Raw genomic sequence first — 26,226 nt, 5'->3', positions numbered from 1 at the left:
TTTCCCTGCACCTGCTGGGTTCCAGCTACCTCCACCTTCTTTTCTTTTCTTTTTTTTTTTTAAATTTTTTTTTAATTTATTTGTTTGACAGACAGATCACAAGTAGGCAGAGAGGCAGGCAGAGAGAGGAGGAAGCAGGCTCCCTGCTGAGCAGGGAGCCCGATGCAGGGCTCGATCCCAGGACCCTGGGACCATGACCTGAGCCAAAGGCGGAGGCTTAACCCACTGAGCCACCCAGGTGCCCTGGCAGAGGCTTCTTGATGTCAGAATGTTGGCTTAAACACTGCTCCTTGGAGAAGCCCTCCCTAACTGCCCAATGTAAGCACCCGCCATCTACTTTAGATTGGATTCTCGAATAACATCTATGTGCAGCTGACAGTTCTTCCCCCCTTCAGTTAGAACATAGGCTTCATTAGAGCAGACCCCCATTTGTCTTTATCTGATGTATCCCCAGGCCTCAGACCAATTATTTAGGAAACATTTGTCAAAGGAATGTATTAATGCATGAAGAAATGATGTAGCCAGAATTTCTAAACTTATAAATTTCCCACCAAAAGTAAAGAAACTTGGTGAGGGTGGTATAAATGTACACTTCCCTTTAAAATAGCAGAACAGGGGCACCTGGGTGGCTCAGTGGGTTAAAGCCTCTGCCTTCGGCTCGGGTCATAATCCCGGGGTCCTGGGATCGAGCCCCACATCGGGCTCTCTGCTCAGTGGGGAGCCTGCTTCCTCCTCTCTCTCTGCCTGCTTCTCTGCCTACTTGTGATCTCTGTCAAATAAATAAAAATCTTTAAAAAAAAATAAATAAATAGATAGATAGATAGCAGAACAAATGCTCAGACCTGTAAGGTACTGTTCCCCAGCCTCTGGAGTTCAGGAAACCCCATTTGGGAACTCAGCTGCTTTTGTCAGAGTAATCACAATCCAGACGTCCTAGAACAGAGCCTGAATTGTTTCTCTTGCCACCCTCTCTTATGGATTTAATTTGCAAGTGGTTTGTCCTCTCGGGAACTTGCCTCTCCTATTAGTGCTGTCCCTGAGCTCTGTTCTTCGCTAACGTAAGCCCCCCCCCCCCACCATATATATAGCAGTCAGCTGCTTCTTTGGTTTATTGAAAAGTATTTAGAGGGCTTGTGGGAACAACCGAATATTCTTGGTATTTCAGAGATACATGGGATTTTTATGCCCCGGTGTTTGGCATCCGTTGGATTAGGAAATATGATGACATGTTGACAGGATGGACATCCTTATAATCTCATCTCTGTCTAAATTCTAAACGGTACTTGTTAATTTCTCTGCTTCACCCATAGCTCTAAACGTTTTTGAGCTTGAAAAGCTGAAAGCTTACCAAAAATAAACCAGGTTGTTCAAAAGTATTACATAAACGAAGAGTGTTTCCTTCATCTTTTTTGGATGATTTGAGTATTGCTTCAGTGAGAGGAAAGCGTAATTGAGTCAGTTAATGAAGCCTTCAGCTGAGGGTGCGGTGGTGGGGAGGCAGGCTTTCTTGCTAGTGCCATGATTGTCTGCCCTAGTTGAGTTATGCCCTGGGGGCCCGTGGGTGAGATCAGTATCTGTCCTCTTCTTTTTTTTTTTTTTTTAAGATTTTATTTATTTATTTGACAGAGCGAGAGATCACAAGTAGACAGAGCATCAGGCAGAGAGAAAGAGGGAAGCAGGTTCCCTGCCAAGCAGAGAACCAGATGCGGGGCTTGATCCGAGGACCCTGAGATCATGACCCGAGCCGAAGGCAGAGGCTTAACCCACTGAACCACCCAGGTGCCCCTGTCATCTTTTATCTTAAAGGACAGAATTTTTGTAGCTTTCATGTTGTTAATACAACAGTACCTCTGGCCCTCAGGAATCCTAGAATTTCAGAATTTTAGAACAGAAGAGAAGACATATTCCATTGAGGTCACAGAACATATGGCCCCCCTGAGGCCAGTTTGTGTCCTCCTGGCCCAGCAGGGTACCTCTCCTGCACTTTGTTTCATCCCTGATTTCCCTTTATCCTCCTGAAGTAGCCTGTGATTTTTTTTAATTGCACCCAACGCTTAAAACTAGTCATTTCACTTGGGACAGAAGGTTTGCGATGATTTTTCTATCAGACGAGGCTTATTTCCCGTGGAAGCCCTCTGTATCCCTGCAGGCTTGTTGACAGCCCCCTTCTCTGGACTGGCTTCTCACAGCCTGCGCACTGTGGTTTGTTGCTTCTCGGGGTCACCTGTCAGTGTGTACACTCCTTGAAGCAGGGGACTGTGGTTTGTTTTTTGTTTTTTTTTTTTATCTGGTTTTTTAAATTCCCAACTCTGAATTGCAGATGTGCTGTCGTGACATTTTTGTCTCCATAAAGATGGATCTTGGTAATCCTGGAAGTTTTGCAGTCATCATGGTAAAAGTAATTTTTGAGTGATCGTGTCATCTTCATAGAAATTCCAGCTTTCTGCTTCTATAATCATAAAGCCAGCCAATAGGAGTTGGCACGTTGGCTTATAACAGTTGAAGTTAGTATGGCCAAAAAGCTTATTTGAGAAAAAGAAAACAAAACAAAACTCTCCAGCATCCCTGTTGCTAGTCAGAAACACTCAGCATCTCAACTCTGTTGTCAAGTTTTTGAAGATATTTGGTAAGGGCTGGTCCTGAATCCCATTGTTTCGTGCTTTGAGGAGTAACTCGTCTACTGCTGCCCCCATCGAGGCCTCCTTGCTTTATCAAATTGGCCTAATTTTGAGCTGAAACAATGAAAAAGTCCAGCTGACCCCTTCTGATGTTAGTGGTCCTTGTGGCCGCCAGCGTGGTGGTCTGGGCAACGCCACGAAGTCTCTTTGGCCTGATCAGACAGCCTCGCAGGACCTGACTTCTGCCTGGCTTGTCTCGTCGCCCCTCATCACTCCCCACACACCCCTTAATGTTCCAGCCGCAGCAGACCGCATGCTCTCACACAAGTAAGTGCTGCTGATTTTTCACACTGCCCTTGTCTGGTTAGTAACCTCTGGATAGAACTCTCTGCTGTCTTCCTCTTCTGTGCACAACTCCAGACGTGCAGTTGACTGTATTTGACTGGCATTGGGAGTCTACATTGTAGACCAAATTGGGAGTAAGGAGAGGGGCGCTCTTCCAATCCCTAGCATGAGCAGCCGCACAGATGGAAACCCTCCTACTGAAGTGGGGAAGACCACAGTAGAGCAGAGTGTGTCGGGGCATCCAGGGTTTGGAGGGAAATGTGTTCAGTTCAGGTGCCTCTGAGATAGCCAGGTAAACGAGGGGGGAAGTCGAAGTGTATATATGGATTTGTAGCTCAGAGATGTTCCAAATTGAGGAACTTCTATTTTGTAGTTGTCATATTTGAAATGAAGTGGAGGAGCTCTCCAAGAAAGAGGGCTTGGAGAGTGTGATATGGACCCCAAGAGAGCCAGCAAATTTAGAAAGAGGAAACGGGAAACAGGCCATGAAGAGGCCAAGGGAGGTGAGAAAAGGTAGCCAGAACAGATAGAAGGAAAATCAGGAGTGTCCAAAGCAGAGAAGTCAAGGATGAGAAGGGAGGTCACCTGGGATTTACTGGCTTGTAGGGAAGTTACTGGTAACCTTACTTAGTAAGGTGTACTAGAATAATGGGGGACACTCTGAAGAGTGAGTGGGAGGGAGAGTGTGGTTGGTGACCAGGTGGAACGACAATTCCTTCCAAAAGCATGGCTCTAAAGAATAATGAAGAGGTAGGACTCATTCTCTCCCCGCTGGAGGGGGAGGGATGGTGGGTGCAGAAGAGTGGAGTGTAAGTGAGCCCGAGAGCAGGCTGACTTGCTTTCCTGTATTGTTGCTTTGACTGTGGTTTTTGTTTATTAAGATGGATGGTACGAGGGCTTTCTTCTTCTCCTTCTTCTCCTTCTTCTCCTTCTCCTTCTCCTTCTTCTCCTTCTCCTTCTCCTTCTTCTTCTTCTCCTCCGCTGCCTCCGCCTCCGCCTCCTCCGCCTCCTCCTCCTCTTCCTCCTCCTCCTCCTCCTCCTCCTCCTCCTCCTCCTCATAGGCAGAATCCAGTAGAAGTGCCAGGGGTTAGTACCATCTTATAGTTGGCTCACAATTGATGGTGGATACTATACTGTAGTCCCAAATACTGACATTTATATACTAGCCTCTTTTCTCCTATGAATTTATATTTGAAATAGAAGAGGAAAAAAGCTTGCTTTTTAAAAAAAGTTCATCCATTTTAGTCTTAAATCCCTGAAGGCAGGTAAATAGTATAAAGAGGGGTTTTTTGTTTGGTTGGTTTGTTTTTTTTTTTTTGTTTTTGTTTTTGCAAAGTGCTTGATTATTCAGTAGGAATCCTGTTCTATGCATAAATGACAGATACGTACATTGAGCATTTTCCTGCATGAAGTCCTTGCTAGGTTGGTGTCTTTTTTTTTTTTTTAAGATTTTATTTATTTATTTGACAGATCACAAGTAGGCAGAGAGGCAGGCAGAGAGAGGAGAGAGGAGGAAGCAGGCTCCCTACTGAGCAGAGAGCCTGATGTGGGCTTCGATCCCAGGACCCTGGGAACATGACCTGAGCTGAAGGCAGAGGCTTTAACCCCCTGAGCCACCCAGGAGCCCTGTAGGTTGGTGTCTTTTAATATGACTGAATTTTAGTATCAGCAAGAGAGGGAGGTAAATTTGAATAGAAAAGCTAATTAAGCAGTCATGTAGTTGGGAGATGGAGATTTTACAATGCTACTTCTTAAAGTGGAAAAGATGAGGATAAATTGACTTTCTTCTATGGAATAGAAAATTGGACCTGAAAAGGAACAAAGGCATGACCAGTTTTTATAGGTGAAACAAACTGGGGTTTGGGACCGTGACTTCATTTGTACCTGCGTGGATCCCCTTGGAAGCTCATCACTATTTCTTAATTTCTTAGTCATTTACTAAATCTCTCCCTGGGAGAGGCTTAATGAATACAGTGCCAGTTTTCTTGAAAAATGGAGGATTCCTCTTGCTCTCTTACTGGAATACTCAAAGAAAGTCTTGACCTCAACTTTCAGGCTTCAGAGTTTCTAGAAGTCTAAGCCTTTGTTTTTTAGTTGAGGTAGAACCCAGCTGATAACGTAAACTTAGTTTCAAGAAAGGGCAGAGTTTAAGCCAAAACATTATGTGTCGTCTCTGTTTAGAATTGCAAACAATGGTGTTCGCTTCTAGTAACTGAAATCATTGACAGCTCCGTTTAATCCAAAGTGAATATATCAGAAGAAGAGGGAACGTTGGACAGTAGTAGAGTTTAGCGAGCTAGAAAGGGAGATGTGTGACTTTAAGTGGCAAAGGTCATCTAGGAAAGCGAGGAATGAGCATAAGAAAAGCAAAACAAACAAAAACAAAGCAGTGCAAATATCCTACAAATCTGCTTTAAGAAAATGTTTTGGCATTCGGGTATAAGACTAGAAGTGTCCACTCTAAAATTATGAAAATAACGAGTTAAAGTTAAAAGTGCTATATTTAGATGCTTATGCTTTTAATTGTTTGCCATTTAAAAATCAGTTCCTCACTCGCTTGTATCGGCACATGGGTAGGGAAGAAGACCTAAACGTTTTGGAAACTGGATTTACTGATGTAGTCTGTCGATGCTCTTTACCTCTAGGTACAGTATGAACTTACGCCCTTTCAGATATGTGGAGTCATATGTGGATTCTCGTAAGACTCCAGAACGAAAAAGCCTTACATTTTTAAGATTTATTGCTCTACCATCTCTCAGCCACCATGAAAGCTTTATTTTATTACAATTAGTCAAGAAACAGCAATGATTTTCATTCATTATATTATGCATGTACTGCTGGGGAAAATAACATGCTTCAGAAATATTTGACAAGTGCATTGGTGTTTATTCAAGGTTTGAGGTTCTGTGACTTATGTGATCTATGATAGGTAAGGTATCATATGGCATGTTTGTAGGTAGAAAATAACGATAGGTTATTTTATTTATATAGTTGATAGGTGTTTGCTGGCTTCTGTTTTGCATTTTTATTTGGCTTTTGTAGAGTGGGCAATCTGCCTTAGGGACAAGTCATGAAATCAAAGAGAAAAGCAGGTCGCAGAATGGTTTCATGACCAGCATAATAACACTGAAACTCGAAATTGGAATGTTTTTGTACTGATATTTCTCTTTTAGTTCATGTTTATTTATTAAGGTCATGTGTTTAGAAAGATTCCTATTTTAACATGCATTGGACAGCATTTTAAAGTTTGGAGTGCTCGGAAACGTCCACCCTGGTGAAGTCTGTACTAAAACCACATTTGTGTAAAAACTTCTAATGTTTACAAAGAAAAGGAGACTGAAAGAAGGTAATGAAAGAGGTGAGAGACTTCTTTAAGAAGACAAACCGTAAGAAGATCTTGAGTTTGGGGTCTTCCACTCCCTTCCCCACACCCACCGCATTCAGTCGTCACTAATTTCCAGGCTGAACCCCTTGTTTCATGGAAGAGGAAGCAGGAGACCAAAGAAATTAAGTCTGTCATCCACCCTAACACATGACAACTCATTTGCTTCTAATTATTTTCACGTATTAGAGCTATAAAGATTGTACATAGATTTTAAAGTAAAATGAACTAAAATGTTCATATTTTGAGATGTGATTCTGGTTTCGCTTCAGTAACCATTTTGACATCTAATTATTAAGTTAGAGCTATTTGTCGAAACAGATGATAGGGAATCTCAAATATGATACTCATAGAAAATATGAGATATTGAAGGTAGCCAACATTTTAAAAATATGATTTCTATGCAAGAACTGCCCTTTGGAGAAGAAAATTAAACATTTTTTTAAAGGTTTTATTTATTCATTAGAGAGAGAGAGAGAGAGAGACAGAGGGAGAAGCAGGCTCCCCATGGAACAGGGAGCCCAACCTGGGATTCCCAGGACCCTGGGATCATGACTTGAGCTGAAGGTGGACGCCCAACTGACTGAGCCACCCAGGGGCCCCTAAGCATCTTTTTAAAATGGACTTTTTTTTTTTTTTTTTAGTAGTCATTTGCGTTTTATTTTTTTATTTTATGATCTCGTGACTCTTTGGTTACTCTTACAGAGATTCTCTAAACCACTTAAATATTTTCTTTTTGAGTTTTTGGAAAACCCTTTGACCTGCTGGCAAAAGCATTAGCATGTGATCAGATCGAGATAGCATCTATTACCTATAGGGAGATTTCAGCTCTGAAAGTTGTAACTTTTCCATTAAATATAGAAAAACCTACTTTTTCTCACTTGAGAGATTTTACAATTTTATAGACTTTAAAGTCTATAAGGAACCGTTATTACACATTCAAGTATATAGGTGGATGTGATGATAATGGGGTTGTTTTATTAGTTGTTCAAATAATTATTCAAATACCTACGATGGTCCAGGTACTATGTTGCTACTGGTACCACATGTAGAGTAGCTATGCCAAAAGGGAATGCCTCTCTCAAGCTGACACTTGAGGAATGGGGAGTTGGCCACTTGAAGAGCAGAGGAAAGAATGTTCTCACAGAGAATACCATGTCTAAAAAACCTAGAGGCAGAAAACCTTGTTGGGCTTTGCCAACTAAATGGAGATCATGTGGCCAGATCATTGTGGGAGAGACGGGTAGGCAGTGCCACTGGGCATGGATCCGGTGTTGAGGCCTAGGCTTGTGCTGGAAGGCCATGGCAATTAAGAGTTTGGATTTTTCTTTAAGCACATTGGGAAGCTATTAACATGAGTGCTGTGACTAGATTTATGTTTTATGAAGATCAGAATAGAAATGGGCAGGAATAGACAGGAAAGAGGAGGGTTATTAGGGAGTTCAGGAAAGAAATGATAGCTTGCATGTTGGCAGGGGACCAAGTCAAGATATAGTTTGGAAATCTATATTTTTATATAGGTATTTGTATATGTATGTGCAAAATTATATATTTTGCAAAACCTTATGTCCTATATTAGAGAAAGTAAGGAAAAGAAAATATCAGGGCTGATTTCTGGAATTCTGACTTAAAGGAATGTCACTGCCATTTAGTGGATTGAGGAAGGAGAGGGAAGAGAGGAACGGACTTGGGAGAGAAAAATCTAGAGGTACTTGTGAGCTATCAGTGAGGAATGTCAAGTGGGCAGTTGGGTTTTAAACCTCAGAACAGAGGTTCAGACCAGAGGTATGAGTCTATGAGCAGTTGGCTTCTGGAGGTATTTAAAGCCCTGGGAAAGCATAGCATTAGCTGGGAGAAAATATCAAGTGAGAAGAGGAGAGAGCCTGAACTGAGTTTTCCAGGAGATTCCCACTTGTAGAGGTTGGATAAGAAGTAATCTATAAAAGAGAATGAGAAGGTATAGCCTGAGAGATAGGAGAAAAGCTGGGGGGTGTGGTGTGTTATGAACCCCAAGGGAGGGAAACCTGCCGACAAGGAAATTCTCATCACCTGGTCCAGGGCTGCTAATAGGTGAAATGAGATGAGGACAGAAAAGCATGTGTGGTCCGTGGCACTGTTCACCTCAGTGGGGGTCAGACTGGAGTCCTTGCAGGGAGAGGGGAAGGGAGGAAGTAGAAGACAGTGAGGTCAACAAAATTTTTTTTTTAATTATTTTTACTAACATATAATGTATTATTTGTCCCCATGGGTGCAGGTCTGTGAATCATCAGGCTTACACACTTCACCGCACTCACCACAGCACATACCCTCTCCAATGTCCATCACCCAGCCACCCTATCCCTCCCCCTCCCAGCAACCCTCAGTTTTGTTGAGATTAACATCTCTTATGGTTTGTCTCCCTCCCAATCCCATCTTGTTTCATTTTTGCCTTCCCTACCCCCGAAACTCCTCATATCCTCAGATTCCTCATATCAGGGAGATCATATGATAATTGTATTTCTCTGATTGACTTATTTCACTTAGCATAATACCCTCTAATTCCATCCACATTGTTGCAAATGGCAAGATTTCATTTCTTTTGATGGCTGCATAGTATTCCATTGTACATATATACCTCATCTTCTTTATCCATTCATCTGTTGATGGACATCTAGGTTCTTTCCATAGTTTGGCTATTGTGGACATTGCTGCTATAAACATTTGGGTGCACGTGTCCCTTTCTCCAGCTCCTTTAGGTGTAGGGTTAGGTTGTGTACTTGAGACCTTTCTTGTTTCTTGAGAAAGTCTTGTATTGCTATATACTTTCCACTCAGGACCACCTTTGCTGTGTTCCACAGATTTTGAACTGTTGTGTTTTCATTTTCATTTGTTTCCGTGAAATTTTTCAATTCTTCTTTAATTTCCTGGTTGACCCATTCATTCTTTAGTAGGATGCTCTTTAGCCTCCATGTATTTGAGTTCTTTCCCACTTTCCTCTTGTGGTTGAGTTCTAGCTTCACAGCACTGTGGTCTGAAAATATGCAGGGAATGATCCCAATTTTTTGGTACCAGTTGAGACCTGATTTGTGACCCAGGATGTCATTTATTCTGGAGAATGTTCCACGTGCCCTAGAGAAGAATGTGTATTCTGTTGCTTTGCAGTGGAATGTTCTGAATATATCTGTGATGCCCATCTGGTCCAGTGTGTCATTTAAGGCCTTTTATTCCCTTGCTGATCTTTTGCTTGGATGATCTGTCCATTTATAGTGAGGGTGGTGTTAAAGTCCCCAACTATTACTGTATTATTGTTGATATGTTTCTTTGATTTTGTTCTTAATTGGTTTCTATAGTTGGCTGCTCCCACGTTAGGGGCATAGATATTTAAAATTATTAGATCTTCTTGTTGGGCAGACCCTTTGAGTATGATCTAGTGTCCTTCCTCATCTCTTATTGTTGTCTTTGGCTTAAAATCTAATTTATCTCATACAAGGATGGTCACCCCAGCTTTCTTTTGATGTCCATTAGCATGGTAAATTGTTTTCCACCCCCCCACTTTAAATCTGGGGGTGTCTTTGGGCCTAAAATATGATGGATTTTGGTTTTTTATCCATTCTGATACCCTGTGTCTTTTGATTGGGGCATTTAGCCCATTTACATTCAGGGTAACTATTGAGAGATATTAATTTAGTGCCATTGTATTGCCTGTAAGGGGACTGTTACTGTGTATTGTCTCTGTTCCTTTGCAGTCTACTACTTTTAGGCTCTCTCTTTAGGACCCCTTTCAATATTTCCTATAGGGCTGTTCTGGTGTTTGCAAATTCTTTAATTTTTTGTTTGTCCTGGAAGCTTTTTAATCTCTCTTTTTTATTTTTTTAATCTCTCCTATTTTCAATGATAGCCTAGCTGGATATAGTATTCTTGGCTGCATATTTTTCTCATTTAGTGCTCTGACTATATCATGCCAGTTCTTTCTGGCCTGCATGGTCTCTGTGGATAAGTCTGCTGCCAATCTAATATTTCTACCATTGTATGTTACAGATTTCTTGTCCTGAGATGCTTTCAGGATTTTCTCTTTGTCACTAAGAATTGTAAGTTTTACTATTAGATGATGGGGTGTGGACCTATTTTTATTGATTTTGAGGGGGGGTTCTCTGTGCCTCCTGGATTTTGATGCTTGTTCCCTTTACCATATTAGGGAAATTCTCTACTATAATTTGCTCCAGTATACTCCAATATTATTATTCTTCTGGAATCCCAGTTATTCTAATATTGTTTCATCTTATGGTATCTCTTCTTTCTCGAATTCTCCCCTTGTGGTCCAGTAGTATTTTGTCTCTCTTTTGCTCAGCTACTTTATTCTCCGTCATTTGGTCTTCTATATTTCAACAAAATTTTTTGAGAAGCTGTAAATGGAAAGCAGAGAAATATGGTCTAGCTGATGGAGAATGTGAGACGGAGAGAAGGCTATTTGTTTTCATGAGATGGGAACCCTTAGAGCATGACTATATTTTGGTAGAATTTTATTCTGAAGAATATGTATTTGATTGGCCCTGAGCAAGCATAGTGAGGTTCAAGGAAGACAAATGAATTTCTGGAACAATCCAGAGCAGTTGAGCTGTCCTCCGTGAGTTCATCTAGGGGCCCAGGTTGGAAGGGGTGGCGTTGGCATCCTTCTGAATTTGGGGCCTCCATGACTGAGTCTGTGGTGACCAGGTCGGTCATTTTTTTCCTAGCCAATGAGAAAAGGAAACCTTGGGCATGTGCCCTTGCCTTTATGAAGATGACCTAAAAACTGCAGACATATTCTCTCTTTTCTCATTGGTCCAGACCTCATCACCTGACCTCAGCTTGCTGTGGTCTCAAGCTGGGTGAAGGAATACCAGCTAAAACAATGTTTAATTACAATAAGGAAGATGGAGAAAATGTATTGAGAAGAGTCCATTTCTTCCACTCCTTGGGGTGAGGAGGGGGGTTGGATTAAAATATATTTACTTCTGTTTTGGAGCACCTGGGTGGCTCAGTTGCTTAAGCAACTGCCTTTGGCTCAGGTCATGATTTCAAGGTCCTGGGACCATGTCCTGCATCAGGCTCCCTGTTCAGTGGGGAGCCTGCTTCTCCCTCTTCTACTCTCCCTCCCTGTGCTGTCTCTGTTAAATAAATAAAATCTTAAAAAAAAAAAACTTAAATACATATTTATTTCTGTTTCTAAACCATGGGCAGTGCTTCACTTATATTTGGCACTTAATTGAGAGTTCAGCAAATTGAATTGACTATTAAAATTGACCCTCTCCCTTCTAAAAGGTTGAATTTGATTGTAGGCTCTGGATTACACCATAACACCACCTTTCCTTCTCTCTGTTTTTTCTGTGGACTTAACGCTTTCTAGTAAAAGCATACGAAAGGGAATATAATATTTACTTTGAAGATTTGCTTAAAAATCTAAAACATAAAAGGAAAAAAGAAAATGTGTTCGTTTTATTTGGATCACTATCTTGTTCAGTGTTTGGTCTTGATATTTACATATGCTTTGGGCAGCTGAGCACATGCCAAGTTGATATGTCTTTTAGTCAACAGAAAGGATGGCTGGTGATTGTAAATAGGATTATAGGTTGGAAACATGGATGTAGCATTTAGCTTATGATATAGATTGGTATGTGTATGTTCCCTCTTCTTGAAGTTATTAAACATTCTCCACGCATGTTGCAAAAACAGAACTAAATGGTGATTTTGCTATGGAGTAGTATTTTGCATCATTCCGTATTATACTAACGGTTGTATCATTTGCTTAGAGTGTTACACTAGCCCTTTGTTCTTGATATTTTTACCATAAAATTAGGAAGGGAAATCATATGACAGTCTGGGATATTTGTTTTTGAAATAGTTACCATCTATCTACCCAAGCTAAGAAATTACTTAAAATGACATGGTAGCCACCGGCACAGCTCCTGTCTTGCTGTTTTTTAGCAAAAAAAAAACTGCTATAAGCATAGTGGCATGCCCATTAAGAGGGGGAGGAAGGAGCTCCCAGGAAGTAAGTTCTTTGGTTATGGTCCGGTTCCATTCCCTCATTTGACATATATGGAAACTAAGGCACAAAATACCGAAGTGTCTTGACTAGCAAACTATTACAAGATGGTGGTTCTATTTGAGAAGGTATTTTCAGGTGTAAGAAAAGATTATTATATATTAAGCTATGTCATGTGAATCCTTCATGAGCTGATACAAACTCCTCTTTGAACTGTCAGGGGAAACAGGAAGAAGTCAGGAAGAAGCTGTGACTTTTCACTGGTGAAGGAGGGAGAGGTGAGGCTCCCAGCCTCCCTGCAGCCACGCCCAGGGCTTGTCCAGTGTGGGACCCATTCCACGTCACCAGTGAAGCCTCTGTTGTCTTTGTCACTGTTCACTCAAAAAGGGCGGGCAGGATTCTGAGAAAGCAGAGGAAGGGCGCTTGCTCATGGAAGGATGGCTGGTTTCGGGTTCCGGAGGCAGAGCAGGGGCTCTGGGTAGAGATAGGAAGGGAGAGGGAAAGGGAAAGAATATCCATTTCTGTTATTAGATTATCCTTCCCAGATATCGATCCAGCTGATGCAGAAGATTCATTTTTCTGAAATTAAATGTGTCTAAGATAATGTAGTTATTAGGCCATTACTTTAAAGTCATTTTCTTGCCATCTGTAGCAAAAATCTAACAGGAGTAAAACCTGGGATCATTAAAAATAAGTGTTGACTTCTAGTTAAATGTTGATTTTTGAACCATCTTTGCAGTAAATGGACATTATCTATTAGGGTTGTGTAATAGGAAGGATCCTGTTGGATTGCGTGTACGTTTCCCTTTTTTGACTGTGGTTCTGTGCAGCATTTCCCCGTAGCATCCTGGTTTTGTGCCTAGTTTTTGTGAAGGTGATTACACCAAGTGATGGGACCTTGCCATTTTTTGTTTGCAGAACAATCAACCATGACGACCGAATCTGGCTCAGACTCGGAATCCAAGCCGGAGCAGGAGGCCGAGCCCCAGGAGGCGGCGGGGGCGCAGGGGAACGCGGGGGCGCTGCAGGGGCCAGGGCCCGAACCCAGCGGCGAGGAGCAGCACCAGGCCCTAGAGCAGTTCCAGGCCGCGGCACACAGCACCCCGGTGAGGAAGGAGGTGAGCCCCGGGACCCAGGCTGCCAACCCGGTCCCTCGCACCTGCTGGCATCACCCAGCAAACCACTTCAGGAATGTTTACTGGCCTTTGCTAGGGTCTGGGCTGACCTTGGTCTCCTAGCACTAGGGGGAACTATGAGGGGTCATCTGTTTTCCCCTTCTGGTCCCAGGCAGATGGAAATTTATGCTGTTTTAAGACTTTCAGTGAATGACATTCCACAACCTTGCTTGGTAACGCCTTCATTTGATTAAAGCACTTAAACCCACACTGAAATGTGGGTGGCAGGTTATTGGTTTTATCTGGGTTTACAGGAAGGTTAGACACCACGCCAATGGCTTTAATTAGCCTCCTAATCTTATTCAGGCTGGGGTTTGAGCTCTTTTGATTCTTCCCAGGGGTCACTCTGATCCTGATGTTGCCAGCTACTTTGAGTGAGTGTTCAGGGGGTCTCCTTTCCCTCCCTCATGTGCCTGTGTGTTCAACTCTATGATTGAGTCATCGTTAAGTTGTCACAGGTAATGTGACTACTTCTTTTGGAAGCTTTCATACCAAATAGTGTGGCTTATACTTGGGCTTTGAATGAATCCATATTTAAAGTATTTTGGCTTGAAACGTCAAACCTGAAATCAACATGTGTCAGGGTACCCACTCATGCTATAGTAAGCAAATCTGGGAGTCCCTGCAAATGATTGACCTTTTTCTAAGTTGGAAGTATATGTGTCAAGCTAGAAATTATAGAAGACGTTGAGAGAAGAGACATGAAATCAGCATGTTAGTGAAATTCTTTGGAAGGCACAACACAGTATTATAACATTAAACTACGCTTACAACCTGATTATTTCTTTTCCCCCTGGTATTTATGTTCTGCTTTTAAGCAGTATTAAAAATAACATTTATTTTCATGTTCTGTAGATAGATGCTGTGTCTGATCTAAAATGTTTCATGATGGGGAGCTGGAGGTTACCCTTCCAACTTACTAAACAAAATCTAAGGAGCCGTTGTCATCATGGTTTTCCTTTACTGTTTCTTTTCTTTCCTCCTTTCTTTCTTTTTTCTTTTTTTTTTTTTTTTTTTGAGATGAGAGGATGGTGGTGTTTTGATTGTTTTTAAACCTTCAGAAACTTAAAATTACTAGGCTGGGTATTTTTTCCTCCCCGTTCTTTCCTCTTAACTCTGAAATGAAATAATGTGAGAGTGGGAGATAATTGTTCAGAAGAAAGAATTTCTGGGCCAAGATGTGATACATGTATTTTATTTTCTGGAAGTCAGATATCTGAAACAAAATGAGAGAAATGATACTAAAGCACTTTGAGGGGAAGGTAACTGGCTGAGGAGTCAGTAGGATCAGTGATTCCTGCCTCTTCTCCGGGTATTTTAGTTATCTCAGAGATCTCAGAGAACATGATCAGCCTCTGAGCCTCCGCTTCCTCGTTCACAAGATGAAATGATCAGAAAAGACCGTTTTCTCAGGGTTTTCTGCTCTCAGCTTCTTTGATTCATACTAGGATCCCAGTTATGCTGGAGGTGAAGTACATTTTGGTAGTCCGTGACGATGAAAACATGGGCTTGGCCACATTTGAATTCCAGGCTATCAGTTTTATGGGGGAATTGTGGAGACTGTGCCCTTGCCCTTTTCTCTCAAATGAGGGTGAGGAGACTTGGATATCTACCTCCCAGAGCTGTCATGAGGATTCCGTGGAACAGAGGAGTTGCCAAAAGCGTTGATATTGATATTTTTAAATTGTAATGAATTATATGTGACCGTAGTGGATGTTTCATTTGAGGTCCTTGGTCTCCTCAAGTTGAAAATAGGTGCATGAGAGGCTCAGTGATGGGTTTGTGCTTTAAGCGTTTTTGGAAACAACACCTCCCTTTGAATGTTGGTGGTTTCAGGGGTGTCTGGAGTTGACCTAAAATTAGCCCAGAAAGCTTTGTCTCATACAGATTTTATTAGAGGAAAAATGAAATTTCATCTTCCCCGGTACAGAGAAAAAGTTGATTCCAGGTAGTGAGGTTTAAATAAAAACATAGCTTCTGTTGACTTTGGCTGGGATGAGATGAAAATGTGAATTAAAAGTGCAGAAATCTTGGGATGCCTGGGTGGCACAGTTGATAAAACATCTGACTCTTGGTTTCAGCTAAGGTCATGCTCTTAGGGTCCTGAGATCGAGCCCCCCCACGCCCCCAGTCTTGGAGCTTAAGATTCTCTCTCTCCTTCCGCCCTTCCCAACTCATGCTCGCTCTTTCTCTCTCTCTCTCTCTAATATAAATAAACCTTAAAAAAAAGTGCTAAAGTCCTATGAAAGTTAGAAGCACTTAGCAAATATATGATATAAAATTCCAAGGTTTTGTGGTACCTGGGTAGCTCAGGTAAGCTGCCGACTCTAGATTTCGGCTCAGGTCATGATGTCAGGGTCGTGAGATTGAGTTCTGTGTCTAGTTCTGCCCTCGGAAGGGAATTGGCTTGAGATTCTTTCTCCTTCCGCCCCTCCCCCCAAGCTTGTTCTTGCTTGCTCTCTCTCTCTCTAAGTAAAATAAAGAAATCTTAAGGAAAAAAAAATTCCAAGGTTACCAAACTTCTTCAACTAGCTTAAGGCCAAAATTGTTTGACTTTTTTGCAGCACTATTTTAATATTTGGATATGAAAGACTAATAGTCACCACCACCCCACCACCCCCAAAAAAAGTTGGACCAAGTTGGTAGAGCAGGTTTTCTTTTATTTACTTGTTTTAGCTACCTCTAGCCTTCTCAACTATTCTGGCCTTTGAAGTTGTTTTTTCAATTCCTTTTCATGGTCTCTTCACTCAGCAAATTGGTCTTTTTATTCTGAAGAACTTCTTACAACTTTGCTCTGAATTCCTGTGTAACGTAGTGGAGGAAGGGATTGTATTTATAATCTAAAGGGAAAACCAGATAGAAAATGCCTTTATAAGCACAGAAATCCATACCTAAAATCCAAAATAAATATATACCAGAAGATAATTTTGTGATTAGAGCATCATAAAATTGTAGCCACTAATAAGAAAAAAAAGTTGAAGTGATAAACCTAAGTAAACGTTTATTGTCAAGATCTTGTGCTTTTAGCTACTAGGAGGATAGTATGTTTATGAGAGAAGAAAATTCAAGCTCACTCAAGGGGCGTAAACTGAATTTCACAACATGTCTTTCTTTGGTCTGTCAGTGTTCATTTGCAGACTAGTGGAAATCATAGTCTGGCCCATGAGTTGAATTTGCACATTAATACCAATGGTGGTTATTTAATAGAAGAGAGTATTGTATGGTGACAGATGCTAGCTACACTTGTGGTGAGCACAACATATAATGCATAGGGTGTTTAATCACTATTTTGTACAAGTGACACTATTTGTAATGTTCTGTCAATTTTACTTAATGTAATACGTGTATGTAAACAGACATAGATTAAAGAAGGGAGGTGTAAAGACGATAGTTGCACAGAGAGATTTCCAAGCGTATTTATTGATTCAGGGGAGAATTTAACTATTCCTTAGGACATCGTCTGCGGTTCTGAGTCTAGCCTGGACTACATTATTGTGCTTTGAAAGCAGATTAAAGCTTTTGGACAGATTTGATCTGCTCTTACACTGGCTCATTACAGTGACGGGGGAAACAGACAAAGGAGGATTACTTTGTGATGAATTTCAGTGCTGCTGGCTTCATTGAATTGATTTAGAGCTGAATCAAATATTTTAATAGTTGTAAAATTACCGAGAAGATTAATACTTGTAGCTCTCCAGGCCTTCAAGTTTATCAGATCTCTTCTATGTATATGGAGTGATGTGGGTCATAGAATATAGAAGGATCCAGTGAATGAAGGAAATAGAGTGCAGTGGATAAAATCTAAATGATTTAAAGACTGTACCGGCTAATAGTGCCTTTTTAAAAAGTCAAGAGTCCATTTGTATCCCCCTTTGCTTAGTGAAGTGTTAATGGCATTTGCTAACTCCGTGCTTCTAAATAAAACCCTCAAGTCAAACTGAAATGAAGCCCCACTGGTAGATTTAAATGGAAAAAGTTATTTAGGTGAAAGCATTAGCATGATAAATATCCCTGTATATGTAAATGTCTATTCACAGTCTCCTGATCTCGACATCTCTCCTGCTCTGGGAATTAGGAAAGTCTATGTCTACAGGGTTCTGCTCTTGCCCAAGCAGTGCAGTGTTTATTTCCTGTCTTGCAGTGAACTCTGTTCATTGTTGGCTCTTCACAGGTCACTGACAAGGAACGGGAGTTTGCTGCTGGGGCTGCGAAACAGCTCGAATATCAGCAACTGGAAGACGATAAACTTTCTCAGAAGTCATCTAGCAGTAAGCTATCTCGATCTCCATTAAAGATTGTCAAAAAGCCTAAAAGCATGCAGTGCAAAGTGATACTTCTGGATGGGTCAGAATACACCTGTGATGTGGAGGTGAGTGCATATTTAAATTTTTTTTTTTTGGGGGGGGGTCCAAATATTGAGAACTGGAGAATGTTGGTATGAGACATAGAAGATGCATTCTTGTTTTCAGAAACCTGGAAAGTTACTCAGTCCCAGTTTTTCAATACAAAATTCTTCCCAGAGTCTCTAATAGGAAATCAAATTACTGAAAGAACTTACAACATCTACGAAATGGTACAATCAAAAGAAAAATCTTAATTAAAAAAAAAATTTGCAACACTTCCCATGGTAGGAAAAAAAATGGGGGCCTTCAAAAATCAAGTTTTTCTTTAATATCTTATGAGCTATCATTTAAATGAATTTACTTTTTCTACTTGAGTAGTTTTACTTCTTCTATTCAGATAATTTCATTTTTCTATTTTAAGTTAATAATATCTTTTGTACTTGCATCATTGCAACTTTTAATTGGTAGGAACTTGTAAATTTCTGTACATAGCATTGGTAGATTGGTAGGATCATTTGAACCGTGAATGTCCTCCTCTTAGAGTCATTTTTTAAATGTACATCGCATACAGCCTGAGTGTAAAAGGGTCTACTATCCTTTGTTCTTTTGCAAAGAATGCGAAAATCCCTCTCCGAGGAGCAGTTGAATGAATTTTATCAGAGATGGTTAGCACAGCCAGGTTAACAGAGGAGAGCGACACAAACCCGTCCGTAGCAGTGGAGATGGGTGGCTTCTCCCTGTGTCACGGAGAACACATAAAGGACATGAACTGAAACCACAGGAGCGGGTCTGGGTGTGAGTGAGCCACAGAACCTTCTCCCCGTAGCTGGAAGGGGACAGCTTGCTCTTTCGGCAAGGTGATTTAGTTTCAGGTTGAACGTTTCCTTTTTCTTTTTATCATGTTCAGTTAGCCACTGTCTGGTATGTTTTTATCCCAAGAGCTTATGCCTCCCGCCTCAGCTGCCTGCCTGCCCTTGGCCATGCGGAGACGTCACACAGCCCTTCCCCCCAGCTCCTCCCATCACATGTCTACACAGGGCACTTCTTCTGCTCTGTGTGCTCGAGGCTCTCCCAGGCGCCACAGGCAGTGTACATGTGCCATCATGCCTTTCTAGCCCTCCGAAGACCCCGCCAGCCCCAAGCCCACCCGATTTCCCATGCTTCTCTCTCTTTTCTGCTTTCTCTGTCTACACTCCCTCCTCATTCCTGTTCTGTTTCACATAATACCCTCCTGCACCCAGTCCTTTTCTTGGATCATAAGATTCAAATCCATTTCATGTTGATTATGTCATTTATGGTAGGATGGGATTGGTTTACTAATTTGCAGGAACATAGAGGAAAAAAATTTTTGAAAAGAAATTCTTAGATCAAAAGTTACTGTATCGTATATTAATTGATAGAGTTGTTGTCTCCCTGTCACCTGACAAATACTGATGGGCTGTGGCATGGAGGGCAAAGCACGTTCCAAAGGTCCTGTCTAAGGTGTGCCATGCACAGATCCATCTTTGACTTTTTTTTTTTTTTTTTTTGGCTTTGACTTCGGTGGGTTTCTGACCTCAAAGTGTCCAGTTACTGATTGAGAGCTTTATTTTTGAAATTGGGAGATCCAGTAATGTACTCCCACCTGGGTTTTATTCTGAAGCTTAAAGGACTTTTGTAGCCACGCGAGAGATTGTACTTTGCCAGGGTAGATCCGCTTTCTGGAAAAATTGATTTAAGTGAAGCTTTTTTCTTAATTCTGAGACGAGTCTTTCTGTCAATTGTATTATTAATGGAATAAACGGGTTGACCTGGCCATTGTCTAGTCGTGGCTACCAGAGCTTTCTAAAGGAGAATCTAAAAGTTCATAGTGTTTCGTGTGGGGGAATAGATGCCTCAGGGCTGAGTGATGTACATGAAGTATTGATCATGTGGCTAAACTTAATTTACAGCCCAAGCTTCAAATGTATTAGGGATACAATCTGTGTTGTTGAGTTCAGAATTTTTATGTTGTAATTAATTTTGGATTCAATTCAGTGTTACTTTTAATGTCACTGTGAACATTTTGAGTGACATGGCAAGGTTGGTCAGTTATTTTATAATTTTTTTATAAAGTTGAGGTTTTTTTTTTAGATTTTTAATTTATTTACTTGACAGATAGAAATCACAAGTAGGCAGAGAGGCAGACAGAGATGGGGAGCGGGGGGGGGAAGCAGGCTCCCTACTGAGCAGAGAGCCCGATGTGGGACTCGATCCCAGGATCTTGGGATCATGACCTGAGCTGAAGGCAGAGGCTTAACCCACTGAGCCACCCAGGCGCCCCTGTTTTTTTTCTTTTTTTTAAGATTTTATTTATTTGAAAGAGAGAGCAAGAAAGTGAGCACAAGTGTGTGTGTGGAGTGGGAGGGCAGAGGGAGAGGGAGAAGCAGGCTTCCTGCTGAGCAGGGAGCCCAATACAGGGCTTGATCCCTGGACCCTAGGATCATGACCTGAGCTGAAGGGGGACGCTTAACTGACTGATCCACCAGGTGGCCCTGAAGTTGATAGATTCTTAAGAATTAACAGGGGCGCTTGGGTGGCTCAGTGGGTTAAGCCTCTGCCTTTGGCTCAGGTCATGATCTCAGGGTCCTGGGATCGAGTCCCACATCGGGCTCTCTGCTCAGTGGGGAGCCTGCTTCCCCCCTCTCTGTCTCTGTCTGCCTCTCTGCCTACTTGTGATCTCTGTCAAATAAATAAATGAAATCTTAAAAAAAAGAATTAAGAGTAATTCTCTTTTCTCTGGGACACAAAATCCTTGGCCAGCAGAATATTTTCAGTTTTACAACAGACATTGGTAGTAGAGGAAAATGTGATCACTACTGACTGACATACTTGTGGAGAAAACAGAGAAATTTGGGCACGTAAAGTGAAATGGATTTCTTTGTAGCTGACTGGTTGAAAAATGGATTGTGAATCAGCGATGTTCTCAAGGCGGCAACAAGATATAGCTGAAAACACATATTCAAAGTGACTGTTGATTTTAGACAGGAACTGGGGAACATAAAACCTTGGCTGGCAGGGTGCTTGGAGTATAGTAGGTAAATGGTGTTGAAAAACATTGCCCTAGGGAAGGTGTCCTTCAGTTTTGCTCTCCAGTATACAGAGTTTTCATCAACGTCTTGGATGAAGGCATACGCCTAACAAATAGCTGAACGATATTTTTAAGTGACTACCAGCCCTCGTGCCAGAATCCGGGTTTCTCATGAAGTGGACAGTGTGTGACATGGAAGCAAAGTAGCGAGATAACATTTAGTGGGAATGGAGGCCGAACTTCACTCTATAAGGATCACATGCAAAATAGAAACATGTTGGGGGAAAGGGTGGTCAGACTTAATAACAGTTTGGGTGAAACTAATCTTTGGGTTTAGGTCGATTACAGACTCAGCGTTAACCAGCGGTGTGGTGTAGCTGTCAGAAACTTCTGTGCCGTCCCTGTGGCTTGTGTGGAAGTGCAGCGTGTGGTTTCCCCAAACGTGGCCAGCGCCCAGCACCCACCCCAGCCGGCATCCCTGGCCTGAGAGATCCCATCCGCTGTATCTTGCTCTTTAATTCATACAGGATAGCACTCTTCAGAGCCCCTAGACACAAGTGTGAAAATAGATTTATCTACTTGTAACCCATGTGATTTCAAGGAATGTTAGCTTTCTGAAGCTCAGTTTCTTCAGAAAAAATGGGAGTGAAAATACTTGCCTCAAAAAGTAATTTTTGAGAAGATTAAAGCAGATGCTTAATTTGACTACTTTCTACAACATAGCATATTCTTAATAAGTGGTAGCTTTTTAATAATGGAAATAACCGTGAACTCTGACTTGAGCTTTTTCAGCAGAGAGTTGTAGGATGGTGAGGGATCTGGAAACCTCTTATGAAGAATGATTAGAGGTAGAATGTGTTGAATAAAGAAAACATTTTCACATGTCCCCTTCCAGATTTGGAGGGGACAGGATGGCTAATTCTAGTTATTTGGAAAAGTTGGCATGGAGTGTCTGTCATAACATACATAGTTTGCTTAAGGTATAGGAAGTAAAACTAAGGTAGAAGTTATGGGAGATCCAAGTTTTAAGTAAACAGAAAACAAATGTTTTGTATTATTGATGTCAGCCTTGTGAAAAGTGTTCTACAGGAGGATTCCAGCAGAAACTATAGGTGCATTTATGGAAGCCATCAGTCCCTCGGATGAGATCTCAGACTAGACAACTTCCAATGCCCCTTCCTAGTCTAAGATTCATGGAGAGAAAAGACTCAAACATCTGAACTGAAAAAACAGAAGTGCCTCCCTGATTCCTGTGCCTAACATGTACAGTGGTAGGTGAATGAAGAATGGAATGCAGGAGCCAGTAACATGTAACTTTTTTGCATTTAATCAGACATCCAAAAAAAAAGTAATCTCTGTACCTAAGTGTTTTCCCCCGTGGTCTATTTAATGCCTTCCTGGCTTTACCATCAAAATCAACAAGGCTCACCTCTGCCATGCCTTCATCATGAGAATATATAGTCACATGTAAAGGACCCCCTGTGGAGAGAGACACACACACACACACACACACACACACACACACACACACCCCTACCTTGGACTAGCGCAGCCCACTTATCTTTTCTTCTGAAACCACAAGGTAGCATTTCCCCTAGCCCCACGGTGCTGCCGTGGGACAGAGCCGGTCCCACTTCCAGAACCTGGAAAAGTGAGTTACAGGATTGGTTTGTTGCTCTCTGAGCACAATGACTGAATGCTTAAGTCTTCAGTTCCTGCCTCCTCATGTTTAGATAGACGCCTTTTCCAATTCGGCTGCATTTTTCCTACTTCCCTCCAGCAGTAGGCTTGGATCATTATGACATTCAGTGTTTTTCCATGTAACTATTCCCTCAGTAATTTTTTCCAACTCTTAAATCTTGATCATCTAAAGTATAAGAAAATTTCATTATGAGTAAAACAGAAGAAAAGATCTTCTTACAATAGAAGACCATCTTTTAAGCGCTTTGATCATAGATGTTTGGCCAGTGTTTACATGCCACCCTATTTTCTTGTATGCCCCGCAGAATTACTGACACTGCCTTTCCGTTATTTCCCTTGGACCGTTAGAGACCACCAGCAACTCCCTGTAGCCAGTTTCCTATCACAGTTGCTGTTTATGTCTCAGACATGAATTATAAAAGAAAAAATAAAGAAAAATATCCCAGTCCCATGCATGGAAGGAAATCACGCTCACCACTTCTTAGTCGCATTGCTTCTGTGTTCTGCAGACTCATTTCAGTCTGACTGATGAGCACACAATGAATTTCCTAATGACCATCCAGTTACAAATGTTTCCTCTTGTTTGGGCACCATTCTTATCTAGCCTGGTTTGGTTTTAGGAAAATAAGGCAGACATGATCTGAAATTTGAGTCCATATTTCATAATACAACTTTGCTCCTGCTTGTGTAAAATGTGTAATCCGTCTTATGGCATAGTTTGGTTTGTTTTTCCCAACAGCCTGTTTGGGGGCAAGAGTCTAGTGCGTCACTAGAAAAGCTGTGGCTTTCGAGGAACTTACTGTGTTTCTCCATGCATTTGAAAGTCCACCTCCCTCCATTCAGCCCCTAAATATCGCTGATCCAATGGTGAGAGGGACTTAGTGTTTATGGGCCCAGTTAAATTCACACAGAACTGATACCTCCGGGCAACATGCCAGTGAATCGGCCTCACTGGAGAGAGGTTTCTGTCCAGATTGAGGCAAATCAAATGGAGCTACTTTGTTGCAACACTGAAGCCATAAAAGCCGGCCCCCAGGTTTGGCCGTGTCCAGGCATCCCCTGGTTGAATGAGCTCCATGACTATCATTCGGGGCACTCTAGGATGGTTCAGAATCCCAAGCAAGCACAGACACGGGGCAGTTAGCTCCAACAAGCATGTCTTGATACCATAGAGATGCTTCTAAGGAACCAGAGAGGGTAAGAAAATTTATGGCACCGTGTCCTAAATGTGCTTTTTTTTTTTTTTAAGCCTTCTAACTATTCGTCAGGAAGGGACTGTTTAAAACATTTCCAAATGCTCTGTCTTGTCCATGATTCCATTAACTGTCCAACTCATTTTTCTATTTCATATTTCTACTTATAGGGATTTGGCTGGAAAAACAAATGCGGTGTCTGAATTTTCTAATTTGTGTAGGTTATGTGATTAAAATACCTGATAGTTGCTTTGGAATTCCTTGACTGGATAGCAAATAGAATTGCCATAATCGAACAAAGTTGATTAGAGCACCCGTTCCTTTTCATGGATTGTAAGAAATAATAATGAATTGGAAAAAGGTAGAAAATAAGGATTTTTTTCCAAACCAGCGCGAGTATCGTTTACTCAACACTGCATTAAACCACAGAGTTTTTGAGTCCGTGTAATGGTGTAAATTCCGCTTTAACCTCTCAGTAGTTCTCTCTGCTCAACTGAATGCCTTACCACCTCGTACCATCTGTCGTGTGCTGTCATTGAAGGCCTTCAGTCCAGCAGCAGCAGCTCTCCTATTTGAAGGCCGATGCCCCTGGGGACTCCTGATGATGGAAGGACTTTAATTAACTTGGTTTCCTTGTGTGATGACTCGAGTACAGTTATAGGAGCACAAGGACTCTCAACACACACACCTTCTCATTTACCTGGCAGAACCAGTACTAAATGGTTCCATGGTGTTCAGATTTGTCCTCATTAAGGCTTGGGTAAGAAAAACGAACACTTTTTACTAAATTGGTAAAACTTTTCTCCTGGTTTTCATTTTTTAAAAGTAATAAATTCTCGGGGGCACCTGGATGGCTGCCTTCGGCTCAGGTCTGATCCCAGGGTCCTGGGATCGAGCCCTGCATCAGCTCCCTGCTCTCCCTGCTCTGCTTCTCCCCCTCCCATTCCTCCTGTTTGTGTTCATTCTCTTGCTGTGTCTCTATAAAAAATAATTAAAATCTTAAAAATAAATAAAAAATAAATAAAATTAATAAATTCTCATAGTCTTCCTGAGTGTAGACATGATCTGTCGAACCCTCTAAACCATAGCAAGGTGAAAATGAGGAGTATAAATGGGAAGAAATCTAAGCGGTCAAACCCTCCAGTAAGTCCCTGGTCTGGGTGGGGGTTCAGAAGCTAAGTGAGTTTGGGAACCTAAGCGTCTGTGTGCATTGAGGGATGGATGCTGTGTCAAAGATAAAAATCACTGAGGAATTCTTTTGGCTTTTACTGCCCATTGTCATGGGGCATTAAGGTCTGACGGGAGATGGTTTTGCACGTCCATAGTCTAACGTTGTGTGGCTGAAGCGTTAGCTTTGCTTTTTGATATTGCCACTCCTCTCTTCACGTTCCCAGTGTTTTCCGACCCCCTCGTGTTGCTGATGTGATGCAATGGGCTTGGCTGCTCTGAATGCGGGCAGGTGGGAGTCACCAGCAAAAGGAGCCGTTCACCTGCCTTAGCCAGCAGTCTTGTGTGTCTTGTAGCCACTTACCACACAGTAGTTGATTTTGACAAAGATGTCCCTTCCCTGTTGGTATAATGAAGGAAACAGTCTTTCAGGTTGGAAAATAATCCTGGTTTCTACTTCTCAACAGCCTGTGATTAGAATTTCAGATTATAGTTCATGTTTTTGTATCTAGTTTGCTTGCTTTAAATGTCACCTCCTTCAAGAGGCTTCCCGCAGCTTTATCTCTGAGAGTTGTCACATGTGCTCTGGACAGAATCTTTTAAATTCCTTTACTCTGTTTGTGGCCTTATGGCCACAGACCCTTATGAGATGGTGGGTCAACCACTTACACCTTTCTGTGAGCTCAGGAGAAGGTTTGGTCTCTCAGCTGCTTCTCCAGAAATAATTCTACTTAGCGCACTAGGTTTAGGCTTAATTTGATGTGTAGGGCAAGACCATGTAAAAGAAAGAATGTTTGTTACTTCAAGTGCCATTCTTGGGTGTGACAGACCAACAGCCATCCCACCTAGCATCCATTCTGCTTCTGCATGCTGAGTGTGGCTCATGCCCCCTGTAGCTCTGTCCTGGCCCTAAAGGCCAAGAAAGTGCTTCCCTATGTTAGACCAAGACATTGCTCATTTCTCTCAGGAAAAGTCTCCCAACATGGTGGACTGTCAGTCCCTCGTGTGGTGACCACAACCTTGCATCCACACAGGTTGAACTGCCCTAGCTGTTCCAGGGGTCTTCCTAGCTGTGGACCTATATTACAGTCTCAACACATTGCTTAGACACCTCATTAAAATCCTTGTATTTTCCAGAATACATTGATCAGTATGTACAGAGTAGGCACTGAAGTATTTTTTTAAACAGGAAAGTGAGTCATTTGAGTTTTAATTATTATTTGCCTTAATGCAAATGTTTTTTTTCTGT

At 41.7% G+C, this 26,226-nt stretch overlaps 1 protein-coding gene across 12 annotated transcripts in view; it reads left to right on the top strand.

The window, feature by feature from the left end:
- Positions 1 to 26,226, top strand: part of EPB41L3 (erythrocyte membrane protein band 4.1 like 3) — a 179,236-nt gene that overhangs the window by 75,876 nt on the left and 77,134 nt on the right. For all 12 annotated transcript variants that reach the window (XM_032875700.1, XM_032875701.1, XM_032875703.1 and 9 more), the window contains exons 2-3: positions 13,268 to 13,467; positions 17,696 to 17,893. In XM_032875700.1, coding sequence (XP_032731591.1) covers positions 13,268 to 13,467; positions 17,696 to 17,893 — 398 coding nt within the window. The remainder of the gene's footprint in view (positions 1 to 13,267; positions 13,468 to 17,695; positions 17,894 to 26,226) is intronic.

This window comes from Lontra canadensis, unplaced genomic scaffold (assembly GCF_010015895.1).
Source record: "Lontra canadensis isolate GAN:19392208 unplaced genomic scaffold, GSC_riverotter_1.0 scaffold57, whole genome shotgun sequence".
In the NCBI taxonomy this organism is placed as follows: domain Eukaryota; kingdom Metazoa; phylum Chordata; class Mammalia; order Carnivora; family Mustelidae; genus Lontra; species Lontra canadensis.
Note: the sequence above shows the minus strand (reverse complement) of the source record. Positions and strands in the feature narration are given on the sequence as shown.